Here is an 18768-nt window from a genome sequence, read left to right as displayed (position 1 = left end):
GAAACAAAGGAGGAGGCTACAATGCTTGATAAGAAATGTACTCCTGCTGGGAAGATGGCTCAGTGGTAGAGCACTTGCCTTGCATGCCTGAGGCCCTGGGTTCGATTCCTCAGCACCACATAAGCAAAAAGAAAAAAAGCCGGAAGTGGTGCTGTGGCTCAAGTGGTAGAGCACTAGCCTTGAGCTGAAGAGCTGAGGGACAGCGCCCAGGCCCAGAGGTCAGGCTCCACGACCGGACCCAAAAAAAAAAGAAAGAAAGAAATGTACTCATTATCTTGCCTATGTATTGTAACCCCTCTGTACAGTATTTTCACAATAAAAAATAAATAAATAAATAATTTTAAAAAGCATAGTGGAAAGAAGAAAAGACACTTTGTAAAAATTTTTATGAAAATTTATTTTTATCTTTAGTTGTACAAAGGAGTTGTCATTCAACAAAGTAGTATAGGAATGCAATTAATTCCTTAAAGCAATTTTGTTGGCTATCTTGAATGTTTTTCCTGTTTCTCTACAATATACAATTTATCCTTCAAGAATCTACTCAAATGTAGAACCTTCCCTGCCTCAAATGACATCTGCTTCCTCTGTCCTCCTTTTCTAGCCAGTCATGTACCTAATAAGAGAAAGAGCCATGCCTAATTGATTATTGCCTAATATACCTTTAGTTGTATATGTTGTACCCCAGCTCAATAATACCCGACTCACTTTCATCATACCTTTTTTTTTCTTTTTTGTCTGTCAATCATGGGGCTTGATCTCTGGGCCTGGGTGCTGTCCCTCAGCTCTTCAGCTCAAGGCTAGTGCTCTACCACTTGAGCCACAGCACTACTTCCAGTTTTCTGGTGGTTAATTGGAGATAAGAGTCTCATGGACTTTCCTGCCCAGCTGGCTTTGAACCGCATTCCTCAAATCTCAGCATCCTGAGTAGCTAGGATTACAGGCATGAGCCACCAGCACCCAGCTTCATCATACCTTTTATATTCAGTGCCTGCTGAATGAAATGCAAGAATCCTTTACTTTAATATGGTCTCTTCAAAAGTTAGAGTTAACTTGTTTTGCAACTAGAGTTTGAATTCAGGAGCTTTTTACTTGTTAGACAGACAGTCTGCACTTGAACTACAACTTCAGCCCTTTTGGCTCTGAATATTTTTGAGGTAGAATCTCACTTTCTGTCTGAGCTGAACTAGACTATGATCCCATATATATGCATCCTTTATAGCTGACAAGACAAACCATCGTGCCCAGCCTTTTCTGTTGAGATGGGGGTGAAGGGAATCTCATGAGCTTTTTTGCTTAGGCTGACGTCAAGCCACTATCCTCCTAATCTGAGCCTCCCAACCTTAGTGTCCCCAGTAGCCAGGCTGATAGGCACAGCTGCTGGCATCCAGTCCCCATTAAAACGATGGTGAAATGAATTGAATTACGTGCCTTCTCATCTGTGTAATTCTCACCGTCAATCCCAAGCACTTTTTCAGGGTCTCTGACACAGTAATTGGCTGTTTACATTGCATTGATTCTTAAATACTAGGCAGTGATTCTCTTAGCAAAGATTTATTCATTCTTCACGAAATGATGTATAACAACGTTATTCTGAACAGTATGGGGAAAAAGTTATCTGTAAAGATGAGGAGGTGAAAGAATAAACTGGGATTATCGCTGGGATTTGAATGCTTTTTTTTGGGGGGGGGGGGAGTCCAGTCATGGGGCCTGAGCTCTGGGCCTGGGCACTGTCCCTCAGCTCTTCAGCTCAAGGCTAGCACTCTACCACTTGAGCCACAGCACCACTTCCGGCTTTTTTTTTTCCTGCTTATGTGGTGCTGATGAATCGAACCCAGGGCCTCATGCATGCAAGGCAAGCACTGTACCACTGAGCCACCTTCCCAGCCCCTTGAATGCTTTCTATGTCAACAAAATGCATGCTTATGTTCCATTGGTTTTCACTGTGGTTTGCTGAGAGAAACTCTTCTTTTAAGGCTCATTATTTCATAGTAGAAACAAAACTATTCACTACCAATAAGAAAACTAGAAAGAAAAAACGATTTTTTCCAGGTATGGTGAAAATTCCAGAAAGTAGATATCTTATGTATATAAAATAACCTCTCCTTTATTTCTCTTGCATGGCCAGGCTATAACAATATGCTGATGGTTATAAAGTCCTTGAAAATAAAGACACTTTTTCTATAAAGACTTGAGGTGTGCTGAGCTTATGGGTATATATGACTGCAGTGGGCTAAAAACTTTCTTAAATTACAAGATGTTGCTTATTTTCATTCAGAGAATATTCATTGTACTTATGTGGTAAGCACTGAGAATAGAGTACAAAACAGACTATTGACTATCTTTATGAAGGCTTAGGGATTAGTGTGGAATAGAACAAACAAGAATAAGTTCATGTAAAGGATTGTTAATAGACTATGATTAGGTAAAACAGGTGATGTCAGAAAAGCTAAGAAAGGAAATGTCTACTAATATAAAATGGGGCTATATGACTAGGTAACATTACTGTAGGATGTGAAGAAGCCTGCTATTGCAAGGCCTAGAGGAGAATATTGTAGGCAAAGGTATTATGAACATAAAAGCTTGAGACAAAGAGTTATTTTGTGTATGTGAGGAACAGAGAGAGAAGGTCAGCTTGATTCCATATAGAAGAAAGGTAGCCTCTTCAACAATTGGTGCTGGGAAAGCTAGTTACCTAGTGCAGAAGACTGAAAGAAGACCTATCTTTCACATTATAAAAGAACTAACTTGAATTAGTTAGATCTTAGTGTAAGACCTGAAACTTTGAAACTACTATATGAAAATAGGGAAAACTCTGACAAAGCATAGGTGATTTTCTGAATAGGGATCTAATTGTCCAAGAAATCAGAACAAGAATTGACAAATGAGACTATCAAATTAAGATTTTGCACAGCAAAAGAAACAATTATCAGAACCAAGAGCCACAAAGTTGGAGATAATCTCAATTATTGAATGAATAAAGGATTAATATCCAAACACCAAATGAATTATCCAGTTCATAAGTGGGCACACAAATTGAACAGTTCTCAGCTTAAGAAATACAAGTGCCACTTATGCCTGTAATTCTAGCTACACAGGAGGAAGATATCTGAGGATTGAAGTTGAAAGCTGGCCCCAGAAGCAAAGTCCGTGAGATTCTTACCTCCAGTTAAACACCAAAAAGCCAGAAATGAAGTTGTGGCTCAAGTGGTAGAACTCTAGCCTTGAGACAAAAACCCAAGAACAAGTACTAGGTCCTGAGTTCAAGCCCCAGGGCTGAAACAAAAAGGAAAAAGAAAAATGGCTAATACATGAAGAATTGTTCAACATTCTGACCCATAAAGGAAATGTAAATCAAAACTATGCTAAGAAGATTCAGTCTTGTCCAAGTCAGAATGGCAAGAAACAGCAAAGCCGGGTGTTGGTGGCTCATGTCTGTAATCCTAGCTACTCAGGAGGCTGAGATCTAAGGATCCCAGTTCTAAGCCAACCCAGGCAGGAAAGTACATGAGACTCTAGTCTCCAGTAAACCACCAGAAAACCAGAAGTGGCACTGTGGCTCAAGTGGTAGAGCACTGTCCTTGAGCTGAAGAGCTGAGGGACAGCACATCGTCCTGTAAAGTACACATTCTATATCTTATAAAGGGTAAAGGATGTGATATTCTTTCTAGACTACTATAATGGAGCATTTGTTCAGAAATAGTATTTGCTTGATCCACTACTTTCAATTTAATTTTCAATTAAGCAGAAAAAGTTTAATTTTCCAATTAGACTCATTGCCTTCCAAACAAATGCTGCCTTAACTTTGGAAGTAAGGTTTTCCTTATAATTAGAAATTTGCTATTCATTCACATTGTTGTTTTGTGTTGTAGGTCACAGTATAAACGCATGAATGGAAGAAGAAAATTTCTTCTTGCCTCAGTACTTGCTCTCCAGAATTCAAGTTTTATATATCCATCATGTCAGAAGTGCTTCTCTCGGATAATCCTGGTCTCCAAAAGGTAAAAGTAAAGACTGGGAGAATAAATAAAAGTATTCACTACAGACTTCCCTGGCTCAAGGGCAATTGAGGACTAAAATCACTATAACAGTACAGGATTCTCTCAGGGATTCTTGGTTCTTCTGTAAATCCCAGAATAGAATTGGCTGGTAATCCAGTTTCTAGAGGGGAGTTTCAAGTTACTGCCAACACTTTGACCAATACCTACTTCAGAGAAGAAAAAGTAACTTCTCAGAGACCAAATCCCAGTCCTGGTGTTAAGTCATAGCCCCCCCGCCGCTTTTTTTTTTTTGCCACTCCTGGGGCTTCAACTCAGAGCCTAGACACTATCCCTGAGCCTCTTTTTGCTCAAGGCCAGTACTCTACCTACCGCTTGAGCCATAGCACTGCTTCCAGCTTTTTCTGAATAGTTTGTTGGAGATAAGAGTCACATGAACTTTCCTTCTCCTAGCTGGCTTTAATCCATGATCCTCAGATCTCAGCTTCCTGAGAAGCTAGGATTACAGGTGTAAGCCACTGGCCCCTGGCTCATAGCCCACATTTATACTATATCTCTGGAAATAAAAAAGAGGTTTTCTTTGTTTTTGCATGATCCTCAAACATGTTTTACTGTCAGTGAAGTAAGACTATATCATCAATGTTGAGTATGCATTATCTGAAATGCTTGGGACAGAAATGTTCTTTGGGGGTGGGGTGTCCAGTCATGGGGCCTGAACTCTGGGCCTGGGCGCTGTCCCTCAGCTCTTCAGCTCAAGGCTAGCACTCTACCACTTGAGCCACAGTGCCACTTTCAGCTTTTTTCTTTTTGCTTATGTGGTACTGAGGAATCGAACCCAGGGCCTCATGCATGCAAGGCAAGTGCTCTACCACTGAGCCACCTTCCCAGCCTCCAGAAATGTTCTTAATCTCAGAATTTTTCAAATACACAAATATTTCCATACACTTTTCGTGGTTGAGTATTCCAAATCTAAAAATGCAAAATCAAGATGTTCCAAAATCCAAAACTTTTTAAATGACCTATCCGTGCTTAAAACATTTCAGAATTGGAAGCATTTTGAATTTCAGATTTTTAGATTCCGAATACTCAGCTGGTAGTAATCTTTCAGGAGCTAGAATGGTGTTTGGCGCATGATTCTCTATTACGGTGTAGAGTGAAGGCCATGTGTAGCTGAGAGCTTAGGATCTAGCTCTCATCTTTGTAGAGAAGAAGTAATAGTTCCTCACAAGTGTTTTCTCTCTGGAGATATGATAAACATGTCAGAGTACCTAGTAGAATATAAGAGTAATGAGCCAGCCATTCCTAACTGGCCTTTTTGTCTCATTAGAACTGATTGTGAACTGGGCACTGGTGTTTTATGCTGTGAGCCTAGCTATTCGGGAGTCTGAGATCTGAGAATCAAAGTTCAAAGCCAGCCTTGGCAGAAAAGTCTGTGTCTCTTACCTCATTAACCAACAAAAAGCCAGAAGTGGAGATATCGCTGAGAGTAGAGCACCAGCCTTGAGCAAAAAAACAAGTAATGGGGTGAAACCCCTAAGTTCAAGCCCCAGTTCTACACCCCCCAAAAAAAAGAACTGAATGTGAGTGGAGAGGGATTAGCAGTTCTGTCTCACATCGAGTCATCCTCAAAATAGTTATCACTGTTCCTGTATTAATCCACTCAAGTTTTTATTTGTAAGCTCTGAGAGAAAAAGACTGTTATACATCATTAAATCTTTGACATCCAGCGTAGGGCTTGATTCATAGAAAATATCTAACAAATTTGTTTGCTAAATGAGTAAGTGACAGTTTGATAATATCTTGATTGTATTAGGTTCACCCATTTTTATGTTCCTGCCTGTTAGTGGAAATGACTGAGAATCATGGGCTATTTTTCTTACCAGGATCCACTCTTAGAGGTAGTGTAGTATAATTGTTAACAGTTTCAAATTTCAGAAGCAGGTTGCAGGTAGGCACTGATACTAATAGTATGACTTGGTAGGCTCTGATACTTACCAATTGTATTTATTTATTTTTATTTATTTATTTATTTTTTGGTCCGGTTGTGGGGCCTGAACTCTGGGCCTGGGAACTGTCCCTCAGCTCTTCAGCTCAAGGCTAGCGCTCTACCACTTCCGGCTTTTTTCTTTTTGCTTATGTGGTGCTGAGGAATCGAACCCAGGGCCTCAGGCATGCAAGGCAAGCGCTCTACCACTGAGCCACCTTCCCAGCCCTTACCAATTGTATTTAACTTCTGAGAGTCTAATCATTCATTTGTAAAAATGAATTAGTAATACCTACAATGTGAAATAATTGCAAAGAAAATACACAGTAATATCTTGGTAAATAAATGACATGTTAGAATTCCTGAAATGATAGCTATTTTTATTAAAAATCTTTTGTAAACATACTTCATTCAGTATATCATGAAGGTTAAAAGCATTATTCTGTGGAGCTAGACTGCCTGGATTCAGATCCTAACCCTGCCTCTCACAGCTTTGTGGCAATAAGCCTAAAAATGGAGAAAGAAAATATTACCTGATAAAGTAAATTACATAACATGCTTAGAACAGTTCTGTGATATATAGTTAGTTGTCTATATGCAATATTGTAGGTATAACATTTTTAACTTTGGAACTCTTCATGTTGTACAGACAATCTTTAACAAAAATTTAGGTTGAAGTATAATGCCATTGTTACTTCTTTGACTAGTAATGCCAATATATAACATTTATGATGGTTGAAGGTGTAGCTTAAGTGACTACCACCTGAAAAGCAAGTACATGGCCCAGAGTCTAAGCCCTAGTACTGCCCTCCAAAAAAAATTATCTTGCTGTGTGACTCCGTAGTAGAGTGCCTGCCTAGCAAGCATGAAACCTTGAGTTCAGATCTTAGTACTTTAAAAAAAAAAAAATTGCAGGGGAAGGGTTCAAGGAGGGGACATTCTGGGGCTTGAATTCAGGACCTGGGCACTGTTCTTACTGGTTCAAGGCTAGCACTCTACTATTTGAGCCACAGCTCCACTTCCTGTTTTTTTATATTTAATTAGAGATGAGTCTTACAGACTTCTTGTTCTGGATGGCTTCGAACTGTGATCCTCAGATCACAGCCTCCTGAGTAGCTAGGATTCCAGGCATGAAAAAAACTTTTTTTTAACAAATGTTTGGTACATGCTACAGCACTGTTAGAAACTTCGTAGATAGTGGTATTTTTAACAGAACATTGAATGTTACTGCTTCCAAGGAAACAACTAACGCTTAGAAAAGTAACTTGCCAAAAATCACACAATTAGCTAATTAGGGGCAGAAACATTCAAGACTAAACAATTTGACTGCTGTCTACATTTATAATCACCATATTACCTCCAAACTACTTAAAATCCCTAGGAAAGAGATCTAACTAGACCATGGTAGGCTCATGAAATCCCCACAGCTGTTGGTCATTTCCTGGGGAAACACAGTCCACAGAACAGTTAACCTGTTCTCTTTAAATACTGCCTGGGACAGTACTACAAAAGTATTCCCATAACATCTGGTGCTTTTACTTTATTTCTGCTTTCATTTTTTCTTACTTGGAATTGGCCAACACAGGAAAAAAAATTCTTCACTTTCAGTTTCCCACAGCTGTCACACATTAAGTTTATAAAGGAATTCTACACTATCCTTTGCAGAAGATCTTAATAATACTAAAGAGCAAAGTGACTGTTCCCTAAAGATTTTAGTGGAAGCTGGGTGCCGGTGGCTCACACCTGTAATCCTAGCTACTTAGGAGGCTGAGATCTGAGGATTGCAGTTCAAAGCCAGCCTGGGCTAGAAAGTCCTTGAGACTCTCATGTCCAATAAACCACTGAGAAAACCAGAAGTTGTACTATGGCCCAAGTGCTAAAATTTTAGTGAAACAAGAGAAATGAAAAGTAAAGGTAATGAATGAGGATGGATGATTATTTTCAAAGTACTTTACATATATGTAGTAAATATTATATAATGAAACCTGTTAGAAATTGGCTAAAATGGGGAAAGTTGGCAAGGAAGGAAGGCTTTATTTGAACTCCAAATCTTTAGCAACGACAGCCATAGCAGTTTTATGTTTTAGAAGATGGTGTAAGTTCTGGCTGGCATTCTACCACTTAAGACACATCCATTTTGAGGTTATTGCTGATTAATTAGAGCTAAATGTCTTTTTCAATTTGTTGAAGATGGCTTTGTATGCTATCCTTGAGCAAAAGAATCTCAGGGACAGTGCCCAGGCCCTGAATTCAAGCCCCAGGACTCACACACAGAGATGGCTTTGTACTGAGATTCATACATCTTAGCCTCATGAGTAGTTAGGATTAAAAGTATGAGCCATTGGCCACCAGTTTTTTCAATACAATATTTTTAGCCTCAAAGAGACTGTGGTGTGTGAAAAATAGTATATGTATAATGTATATATGTGCTTTCCTAAAAAAAAAATTATGGACAAGGGGCCTACAGTACCTTTAGTCTAGATTTCTGTCTTGGTCCCTAATGAGTTTTGTTTTGTTTTGGTTTATTTTGTGATACTGCATCTTAAAAAAGCTTGCTCAGATACCACTGCACTTGAGCCAGGCTTCCAGGCTTTTGCTGTGCAAATGTAGATTGGAATCTAACAGACTTTTCTGCCCAGACTGGCCTCAAACTAAGATCCTCTGTTCTCAGTCCCTTGAGTAGCTAAAATTACAGATGTGAGCCATTAGTGTCAAATATGGATAACTTCCTATTTTAAAATGAAAATCATAGCAGACTATCCTCTCCTCTATTTCCAACCAGTTTGTATCATTTACTTAAGTAAGTCCAATTGCAAGCACATTAACCATACTTTATAGCTTACTTCTTTAAGGAAGGAAATACTGTATGGAAGCCTTAAGAAATATTTTGGGTTAGGGGGAGAGAGATTTTGAGGTTGGAGGCCTACCTACTTAAATTGGTAGAATGCTAGCCAATGAGGGAAAGCATCAGATACCAAGCTCAAGTCCTGCTTTCAGACCAGTAAAACAAAACAAAAATCCCAGAAATATTGTCAGGTACTGGTGGTTCATGCCTGTAATCTTACCCACTCAGAAGGCTGAGATCTGAGATTCACAGGCAGGAAAGTCTGTGAAATCCCTTATCCCCAATAAATTACCAAAAAAGCCAGAAGTGGAGCTGCTAGCCTAGAGCAGAAGAAACTCACAGACAACACCCAGGTCCTGAGTTCAAGCCCCAGAACTGGGGGGAAAAAATGCTTTTCATTATTTTGTATAGTCTGTATCTCTAATGTTTGAAGGGATATGTTTAGTTCTAAGTTATTATTTTCATTTTTTACTCTCATTCTGTCATGAATACGTAGGGGAGATTCTCAATGCCAGATGACATGATGCTATACCAGTGGGAAGGAAAGCAGACCTATAAATCCAGAAGGTTTTTTGTTATTGTTGTTTATTTATTAAGCCAGACATTGAAGAGATTTGCAGAATGTAAAACATTTCACCTATTTTTTGAGGGCATAATTACATTTTTAAATGTTTTAACCATGAAATGGGTGTATTTTTAATGAGTATTGTTTCATATTCTAATATTTTTTATTTTATTTTTAAAAATTTCTTTTATTCATTTTTTGTTTATGTAGGTACTGAGGAATTGAATCCAGGGCTTCATACATGCTAGGCAAGCACTGTACCACTAATCCACCTTCCTAGCCCTGCATATTCTAATACTTAATATTTTAATTTCCAACTTTTATGTAATTTGTCACTCCAGTTAGAAATATAGATAGATGGTCAAGATGGACAAGTTTTAGGGATCAAGTGTTCAGAATGGGTAATGGTGGCTATATGATGATAATCATTGCATTGCAGTGTTTTTTATTTCAAATCATATTATTTACCTTGAATATATAATCTTTGTCAATTAGGTCTTCTAACAATTAAATATTATTCTCCACATAAATGAAAGTTCTTTAGTGTTCTAAATAATTTTAAGAGTGTAAAAGATACGACCAAAAAGATTGAAGGTTGATATTCTATAACATAATGTTGTAGAGTCTATATATAAACTCCTTTTAAGTTGCTAGGAATTTGGCTTAGTGGTAGAGGGCTTGTAGAGCATGCATGAGAACCTGGGTTCAATTCCTCAGTACCACATAAACCAAAAAAAAAAAAAAACAACCAAAAACAAAAATTTTAAAATAAACTCATTTTAGAAAAAGTGTCTCTAGAGTTTATATATATCAGCGTAGGTACTGTGATTTGAATGTGTTCCTTATCAACAGTGTGAGCTATAGAACTTTTAGGTCAGCTCAGTACAACTAGGAACTTAGCAGAAATTCAGAAGTCTGGGCATTGTCCCAAACTTGCTGACTAAAAACTTTAACAGATTCGTAGATGATTTGTAATGCTATTAAGTTTGAGAGGCTGTAATATCTATTATACCATACTAATATTTATTTTAATTCATCTTCATTCCCAAACAGATGAACCAACTATATAAATAAATATCTTCAGTATACGTGTGTACTTTATTTATAAATACATATAGAATATGTATACATTTAGTTGGGTTATCAATACTCTATTTTCTTTTCTTTTTTTTTTACCTTGAGGCTTAGGAATACAAAGCCTTGGATTTGGTTCATAGGATTTACTAATTTTATCTCCTTGGGCAAAACTTCAGCCCAATCGCCTCATTTGTAAATTGGGTAAATAGAGAATGTAAAATGTGTGTTGAAAACATTTCTAAATTACAACACACTGATGCATATTATACTGAGATTGCTTGAAAAATTACATTAGACATAATTACACATAACCTTTAAAAATCCTAATATATACTGAAACAGTTTATATTCTAATATATAGAACACAATTTATTTCATTCAAGCTTAGTACTAGTAAGAAGTAGCTGTATCCCCTGAAAGGAAGTGAGTCACTTGATTCTATGACCAACCTACAGTACAACCTCCAGGAGCCTTACATAAAAGTATATAAAGGAATTAGGAAAGCTTTATCTACAGTATGGCAACACAAACATAAAGCAACACAGGTTGTACCAGTAACATCTTATACGAAGGCCTTATTGAAGTCATTTTGAGAGCTACTCCCTCTAGTGGCTATCTGGCAGCAATCTTAATAAATTTAAGGAAGTTTATATATCTGATTTTAACATTGCTGTTTGTCTTTGACACTCTGTTTTAGGTCAGATTACAAGCAATATGAAAAACAAAGTTCTAGTATTAGCTATGATAATACATTTTAAGCCATGTGCTAGATGAGGAGTCAAAATGGAAATCAAAATTATAAGGTATTAAAAGCCAAAAAAAAAAAAAAAAAGAGGAAAATACTGGCTAGGGATGTAACTCAGTGGTAGAGCACTTGCCTGGCATGCACAAGGCCAAGAGTAGATGTGAAAAAATGGGGCATAGTGGTCCATCCCTATATTCCAAGAGGCAGAAGGACTCATGAGTTCAAGGCCAGCTCCTGAAGTGCTAGAAAAATGCTTGGGGGGAGGCACCTTAGGGGATGGCTGGGATCATAGCTCAAGTGAGCTTGACACCCACAGTTCTATGTTACTGCAAATGATGAAAGAAATGTCAATAATTACAATACTTGATATTAGAAAGATGCAAACTAATATTTATTTGACAAGATTTCTATTTTAGTCTGCTACATTTTTCCTTTCTCAGTCCAAAATTGTACAGACAAGTCACTCAAAAATTGGGGTACCAATTTTTGGGGTGCCAAAACCTGGTAGCTGACTTAAAATACATGACTGTTAAGTTACACTTGGCACATACTGTTTTTACAGTACTGGGGTTTGAACTGAGGGCATCATATTTGCTAGACAGGTCCTCTACTACTTGAACCATGCCCCAGCCCCCAATGTATACTTCTTGACTTGAAAGACTGGTACAATTGTTTATTACCTTGAAAAGAAGCTAAATATTATGGGTTTTATATGTAATTTTATAATCTGAAAAATTGAAGATTCTACTAAAGTTAAAAATGATTAAAAATGAAATTAGTTAAGTATTTGATACATAAAGATTTCAAGATTATTACTCTTTCTCTACATGCATACAGTTTTTCATCAGCTTCCTATCAATTCAATATCGCTAATTCTACTTAAATTAATAAGTATTATGCATAAAGAAATTCCAAAGTTATTGAAGTTACTAAGAATATTTGTATAAAATATTTTGATTTTTTTTCACTTTTCAGGTTTAACTAACTTCATCAAATGAAAATGGATTTTTTTTTTGGGGGGGGGGGGTCCGGTCATGAGGCCTGAACTATGGGCCTGGGCGCTGTCCCTCAGCTCTTCGGCTCAAGGCTGGCACTCTACCACTTGAGCCATAGCGCCACTTCCAGCTTTTTTTCTTTTTGCTTATGTGGTGCTGGGGAATCAAACCCAGGGCCTCATGCATGCAAGTCAAGTGCTCTACCACTGAGCCACCTTCCCAGCCCCAATGAAAATGGATTTTAATGATCATCTTGGTACTTTCTTCTCCCCACTTTTCTAGGTTTAATTGTCCAAAATGTGGCTATACTAGTGAAGCTGAAAATGCCAGTTACAGATATAAACTTTCTGTAAAAGTTGCAGAATCAAACAAATTGTTTGTCATCACTGTATTTGGGAGCTGCTTAGATACATTTTTTGGTCTTACTGCCACCGCTTTGCACAGGTAAGAATATTTTAAAACATTCTTTTTCCTATACTATATCAATAAAATTGGAAGTGTTTTAAGGCTAATGTAATTTCAATAAAAAGATGATCTTTTGACTCAAGGTCATCAATTCCCTTAAAAGAGCCCTGTGTGGTGGCTCACGCTTGTAATCTTGGATACTTGAGAGGCTAAAAAGAGGACTGGTTCTAGGCCATTCCTGGGAAAATAATCATGAGGCCCTCCATGTCAACCAAAAAGATTGAATATGGTAATGCTATGCCTGCTATGAAGCATGTCTAAATTGGAGGATCCGAGGATAGAGACCCAGTGTGAAAAATCTAAAGCAAAAACTGCTTGGAGCATAGTTCAAGTGGTACAGTACCTATCTAGCAAATAGGAGATCTTGAATTCATACCTAGTACCACCAAAAAAAATAATAATAACTGGGAAAGAAAACTGTGTTTACTGATACATACCAGGTTGCTGTTACTTCTATTAGAGTAAACTTTTATAAAAGTATTATAAAACTTCAATTTAGAGAAATTTAGATAAGATAAAATCTAATGTGTGCACATGTTTACACATACCAGTATAGGAGCTTGAACTGAAGGCCTCTCACTCTAACTTGGCTCTTGTAACTGGTATTCTGCCCCTTGAGCCATGCATGCCTCTAGTTCCACTTTTTTGCTAATCAATTGAAAATAATCACGTAGATCTGTCTACCTGGGCTGGCTTTGAACTGTGATCCTCATATCTCAATCTCCTGAGTAGCTAGATAAAATGGTTTTAAACTGTAGAACTATTTAAAGGGAAGTTAATATTTCACTGCTTATGGTCTCCTTAGAAAGTTTTTTGAGGGAATATTTGCATATCAGAAGTCGAAATTTTATTATTTCTTTCACTTACACTTTCTACACACAATTTGACCTAATAAAATAGTCCTGGTATCCTGACAATGTAAGGGCCTGCATAAGTAACTAAACTTTCTGCCCTTTACCTTCTGCCTTCTTCCCTCATCACTTAGCAGATGGAAATCTATGTTCATGTCTTTGTAATTGAGGGCAAACTGATTTGAAGGAGGGGATACTAGAGGAACCAGAATTGCCACAAAGGAAAAACCATTACTTTGCTACTTTTTTTTTTTCTAGTGTAATTGCTGAGCCTGAAGATTAGGCAAGCATCTATTTCATTCACACTTGATTGAATAAATTTTGGTGGACTTTCAATTTTTTTGTCTTTCTATGCAAGGAGAAACTATGAACACAAAATACGTACCTTATAGAATTGTGCGTGCATGCACGCAGTACCTGCACCACAAATGAACTCGGACCAGAACACTCTCTGAGCTTCTTTTGCTCTAGGCTAGTGTTCTACTACCTGAGCCACTGCTCCACTTCCAGCTTTTTTAGTTTATTGTTGATAAGAGTCTCATGGACTTCCCTGCCTGGACTGGCTTCAAACCACAATCCTCAGATCTCAGCCTCCTGAGCAGTTAGGATTGCAGGCATGAGCAACCAGCACAGGCTATAAAATCATTTTCCTCTGTATGTAACTGCATTTTTTTAACTAAGTCTTCTGACTTGATTACAACTTAAAATTTCAAAGCTTCTCTCTTTACTATTTTTATTTTGTTTCCAAGGTATATTCAGAATCTTAAAGTTCCAAAGATACTGGATAGTGATACAACTCAGAACCTGTTAACTAAAGCAGTTGAAACATGCTTTCTCGGACAAAGCTTTGTTTTTGGAGTGACGGTAATGAAAGCTAACTTTCTTTTTTGCATTCTCTTAGTTCCCATTTAATGAAATAATTTGAATTTACAAAGTTATTTTAAGGTGTTGTGTAAGTTTGAAGATATATAGAAGTACTTTAAAAATATCCTATAGGTGATATGTTTAAACTTCGTAGGTGACAACTTCCTTAAAAAGTCAGAAAAGCCCAGGTCAAATGTTTTTAGAGTTTTAAAAGTATGAATTTGATGTAAATTCAGAAAAGTGTTAGATATTTAATTTTGATATTTGGTTTTTATTTCACTCTGAATTTTCTTCAAAGTATCATCTCTCTAGTTTTTAATTTTATTTTGTTTGAAAGGGAAAGGGGGAGTAACACAGACAAATCTCTTTGAGTATTGATAAAAAATATTAAGAAGAGGCTAAGTTGAAGCGTCTTAAAATGATCTTAATTATTTATAAAAGGGACCATAGAAAGAGTTATAGCTTGGCACCGGTGCTCACACCTATAATCCTAGCTACTCAGGAAGCTGAGATCTAAGGATCACAGTTCAAAGCCAGCCTGGGCAGGAAAGTCTGAGACTCTTATCTCCAATTAACCACCAGAAAACCTCAAGTGGTAGAGCAATAGCCTTGAGCTGAAAAGCTGAAGGACAATGCCCAGGCCCAAAGTTCAAGCCCCACAACCAACAAAAAAGAAAAGAAAGAGTTATATACAGACTCTAAAGGAGTAATAGTTTTAACTACAGGGAACAAATGGAGATACCCATTGCAAAATCAGGATTTAAAAATGAGAGAATAAAGCAATTCCACAACTGAAGAGTAAGGAAAAAGTCAAGAGGATGAAAAGGAGTTATAGAGCTTTACTTGTTTTAAATATTAGAAGGTTGGCTTTTCAATTTTCTTTCTCTCAAATACAGTGGTAGTTGCTATTTAACAACTGCTGTTTGCTGAGAACTATTCAATTTTATTGTTGTTAAATAATCTTCATTTTGTAAATGAGAAAACAGAAGCTTAAAATGATTAAATAACTTGCCCAGGTCCCAACACTACTAGAAAGTGCTGGAACAAAGACTTGAAGATGTTTCTTTATTCCAAGATTTATATTCTTTTACATATGCTATTCTCCTTATAACACTAAAGGAAATTAGAAGCATTATGGTTATATTTCATTAAAGCTTTAAGTCCTTGTTTCTTAATTTGAACCAAAGGAAGAAGTTGTTATTCTCATTTAAATTCATTTACTCTTTTGTAGAATTTTGAAAAACAATGTGGACATGGTTCTGATTCCAGTAACTTCTTACACCAGTGTTATGACCACAAAAGAGAAGTCCAAGCACTGGTAGCTTGCCAGATTGTTCGACCAGACCCACAGGTTTCAGGTTTCACTGTTATTGACTACTTCCATCATCTTTTGCAGTCTTCCAATTCAAAGGAACCGGAAGGCCACTTACTTGCTTTAAATCACTCATCTAGTGATCTCAGCAGCATACATGGCTCTGATAGCACTTCCTATCTTTTGGAGTCCCATAGCAGTAATAATTTTTCAAGATTCTGGCAACCATCCCTTGAACTCACTTCCATTGTCTCAAAACTAACAGAAAATGATGAATTTTCAGCTTCAGAACAAAACATGGCCATTGGGACTCTTCACCAAAACAGCAAGTATACCTCCTTTGCAGAGATCACTGGTACCAGTAGCAGCCATGATCCCACGCAAGGCTCATGGAGCTTTGTTTCATATATGGATAAAAACAGTACAGCAGAAAAGAAGGGTAAGGATAGTCATTTCCACCAGCACTTTGATATAGATACCATCACTGGCCTTCACAAGAAATCTACATGCTGTCTGCCTTCATCACGCAGACCTGAAGAGACAGCTGGCTGTTACCAGGATTGTGATTCTATGATTTGGGATGATCTGCCATTGTCTGAAAGCCTGAACAAGTTTTTGGCTGTTATTGAAAGTGAGATTGCTGTAACCCCAGTAGATGCCAAAAGAAGGAAGTATGCTATAGGACATAACACCCATAAATGTGATGCAGACCACAATGGATCATCTGTGACTTTGCAGATTGCTACCAGAGCAATACCACCTATATCTTCATCATTAGAAGCAACAGTCAAAGAAAGCTCCAGCAAAAATAACTACTTGTCCAACTGTGAAGCAAATGCTAGTGCTAGTATTCAAAAGGATTTATACCCAGATAATATAGCAGACCCTATTTCTTTAAGCAGTAATCCTATTTCTTTAAGCAGTAATGAAAAAGATATTTCAGAATATTTCCTATCAAAAACTTACCTGTCAGCTCAGTTTCTCCCTTCACAAGATTTAGAAACAACAATTATTCTTAAAAAGACTTCCAGGATTTTCTCACATCGGGATGAAATTTCCCTTAGGCCCCAGACTTTAGGGAGTGACCATTCTTATGTCAGTGCTAAATACCTTAATGCATGTGGAGGACAATCACATTCAGAAATGAAAGAAATGGTGACAACATTATGTCCCAAAAAGTACAATGGTGTTTCTGGTCCTTGCAAATTAGAAAAGAAGCAGTATTACAAGTGGCCTGGGAACCAAGATGACAGTTTTACAATTTGCAAAAAACTTACATATCCTTTAGAAACTCTTCATGGTAGCCCAAATAGAAGTACTAATACACTGAAAGAAACGCCTAATGGACATACCAATACTACCTTAACACAGAGCTATTCTGCTGATCTTGAAGGTAGCTACAATGCTTCTGCCGATCTCTTCAATAATATTGCCAAAAATATGGATACTGCAACAGAAATTACAAAGAGATCACAGGATGTTTTGTTACAGGGGGAAACATCTTTGACTGAAAATTGCCCTGCAGAGTCTGATATTTTACCAAGATCACACTCTGCAAACTCTAGCCAGTCGTCACAAAAAGTCTTCTTACAAAGCCTGTCAGCCTCTAGGTATCCAAGAACATGCTCACCTCCACTGCAATTTCACTCAGATTCAGAATATGATTTTGAAGATAGCCAAGACTTCGTTCCCTGTTCACAGTCAACACCAGTTGCAGGATTCCACCAAACAAGAATCCATGGGATAAACGGAACTTTCAGAAACTTAACTGCCTTTTACTTCGATTGTGATGCTAACGATAAAAAAATACAAGTTCCTTCTGAAAATGACAAACAGCAAATTATTCCAAGCTGTCCAAAAAATTTTAAAACACCTACCCAGAAGTCCAGAAGTCACATTACATCGAGAATTACACCACCAGAGGTTTTCAATCACTCTCCAATTGCTGAGTGCCTTAAGACTGATAGTGATGAATGGGTACCTCCTACCACACAAAAAGTACTTATTTCAGATATGCTTGGATTTCAAGTCATGGCTCTAAGGAAATGCCTTGATGCCAATAATTGCTCCAATCAAAAAGAGTTACCGAGAAAGAAACAAAAACAAGTCAAACAAAGAACCAGTGTGTGTTTAATTAAGAAGGAATTTAAAAATAGGAGTAAAGCAAAACAGAAAAGTCCTAAATGTAACTCTGAAAGGTCAGTCTGCATTTCCAAAGAGTCAGTTCTTGGACTTGATTCTTTTTCAGAAGTTAGGTCTTGCCTTCCATTTTCAGAAAACCGCCCACCTTTCATGGCTGAGAGCACCTGGTCACCTGAATTGTTTTCATAAAAAGTCATTGAACACAGTGTTTGGAAACTTTTGGCCTCCAGTGGCATAGGAGGTAATTCTTTACATTTTGAACTCTTGGAGAGAAGTAAAGAGACATGTATGGAGTAATACTGATCCTTAAAAAATTTAAACACATTGTTTTCCCTGCCTGTGCACTTTATCTTATACTGTTGACTATAGTTTAAAAATTTCAGGTATATATAGAAATAAAGCCTTTGAAGAACAGACATAAATCTTAAATTGTTCTGATATCAGAAAACAGCAGCTATGTAGTAAATCAACTATCCTAAGTTTGTGAGATAAAGCTAAAAGACCACTTAATTGAAAAGATTTTAGTATATTGGATAAGAGTCAGGTAAACAGGGCTGGGAAGGTAGCTCAGTGGTAGAGCGTTTGCCTTGCATGCCTGAGGCCCTGGGTTCAATTCCTCAGCACCACATAAGCAAAAAGATAAAAGCCAGAAGTGGCGCTGTGGCTCAAGTGGTAGAGCGCTAGCCTTAAGCTGAAGAGCTGAGGGACAGCGCCCAGGCCCAGAGCTCAGGCCCCACGACTGGACCCCCCCCCAAAAAAAAAAAGAAGTAAACAATTTAAATGCAGAAAATGAGACCCTTTACTCACAGCTTGGTCTGATAGAAGCAGAATACACAGATGGTTGGAAGCCTGCATATTCTATAACAGGTTTGTTTGGAGTGAGAACAGCAGCCCAAATCAACAGCAGTTTCCAGACCTTCCTCTGCAC

The 18768-nt window shown here is 37.5% G+C and overlaps 1 protein-coding gene across 4 annotated transcripts in view; it reads left to right on the top strand.

Moving 5' to 3' along the window:
- Positions 1–18768, top strand: part of Ddias (DNA damage induced apoptosis suppressor) — a 31426-nt gene that overhangs the window by 5223 nt on the left and 7435 nt on the right. For 2 of the 4 annotated variants that reach the window (XR_011374940.1, XR_011374941.1), the window contains exons 2-5: positions 3870–3998; positions 12489–12650; positions 14272–14386; positions 15618–18081. Coding sequence is in view for 2 of the 4 variants with exons in the window: in XM_070034901.1 (XP_069891002.1) it covers positions 3886–3998; positions 12489–12650; positions 14272–14386; positions 15618–18029 (2802 nt within the window). In the remaining 2 variants the exon portion in view is untranslated. Of the gene's footprint in view, positions 1–3869; positions 3999–12488; positions 12651–14271; positions 14387–15617; positions 18263–18768 lie in introns of those variants that run through there. The other 2 variants (XM_070034902.1, XM_070034901.1) reach the window with 2 other exon arrangements.

The sequence above is a fragment of the Dipodomys merriami genome, unplaced genomic scaffold (assembly GCF_024711535.1).
Source record: "Dipodomys merriami isolate MVZ:Mamm:240054 unplaced genomic scaffold, mDipMer1.0.p SCAF_25, whole genome shotgun sequence".
NCBI classification, from domain to species: Eukaryota; Metazoa; Chordata; class Mammalia; order Rodentia; family Heteromyidae; genus Dipodomys; species Dipodomys merriami.
The sequence above is the reverse complement of the archived record's forward strand: the minus strand, read 5'-3'. Positions and strand labels throughout refer to the sequence as shown.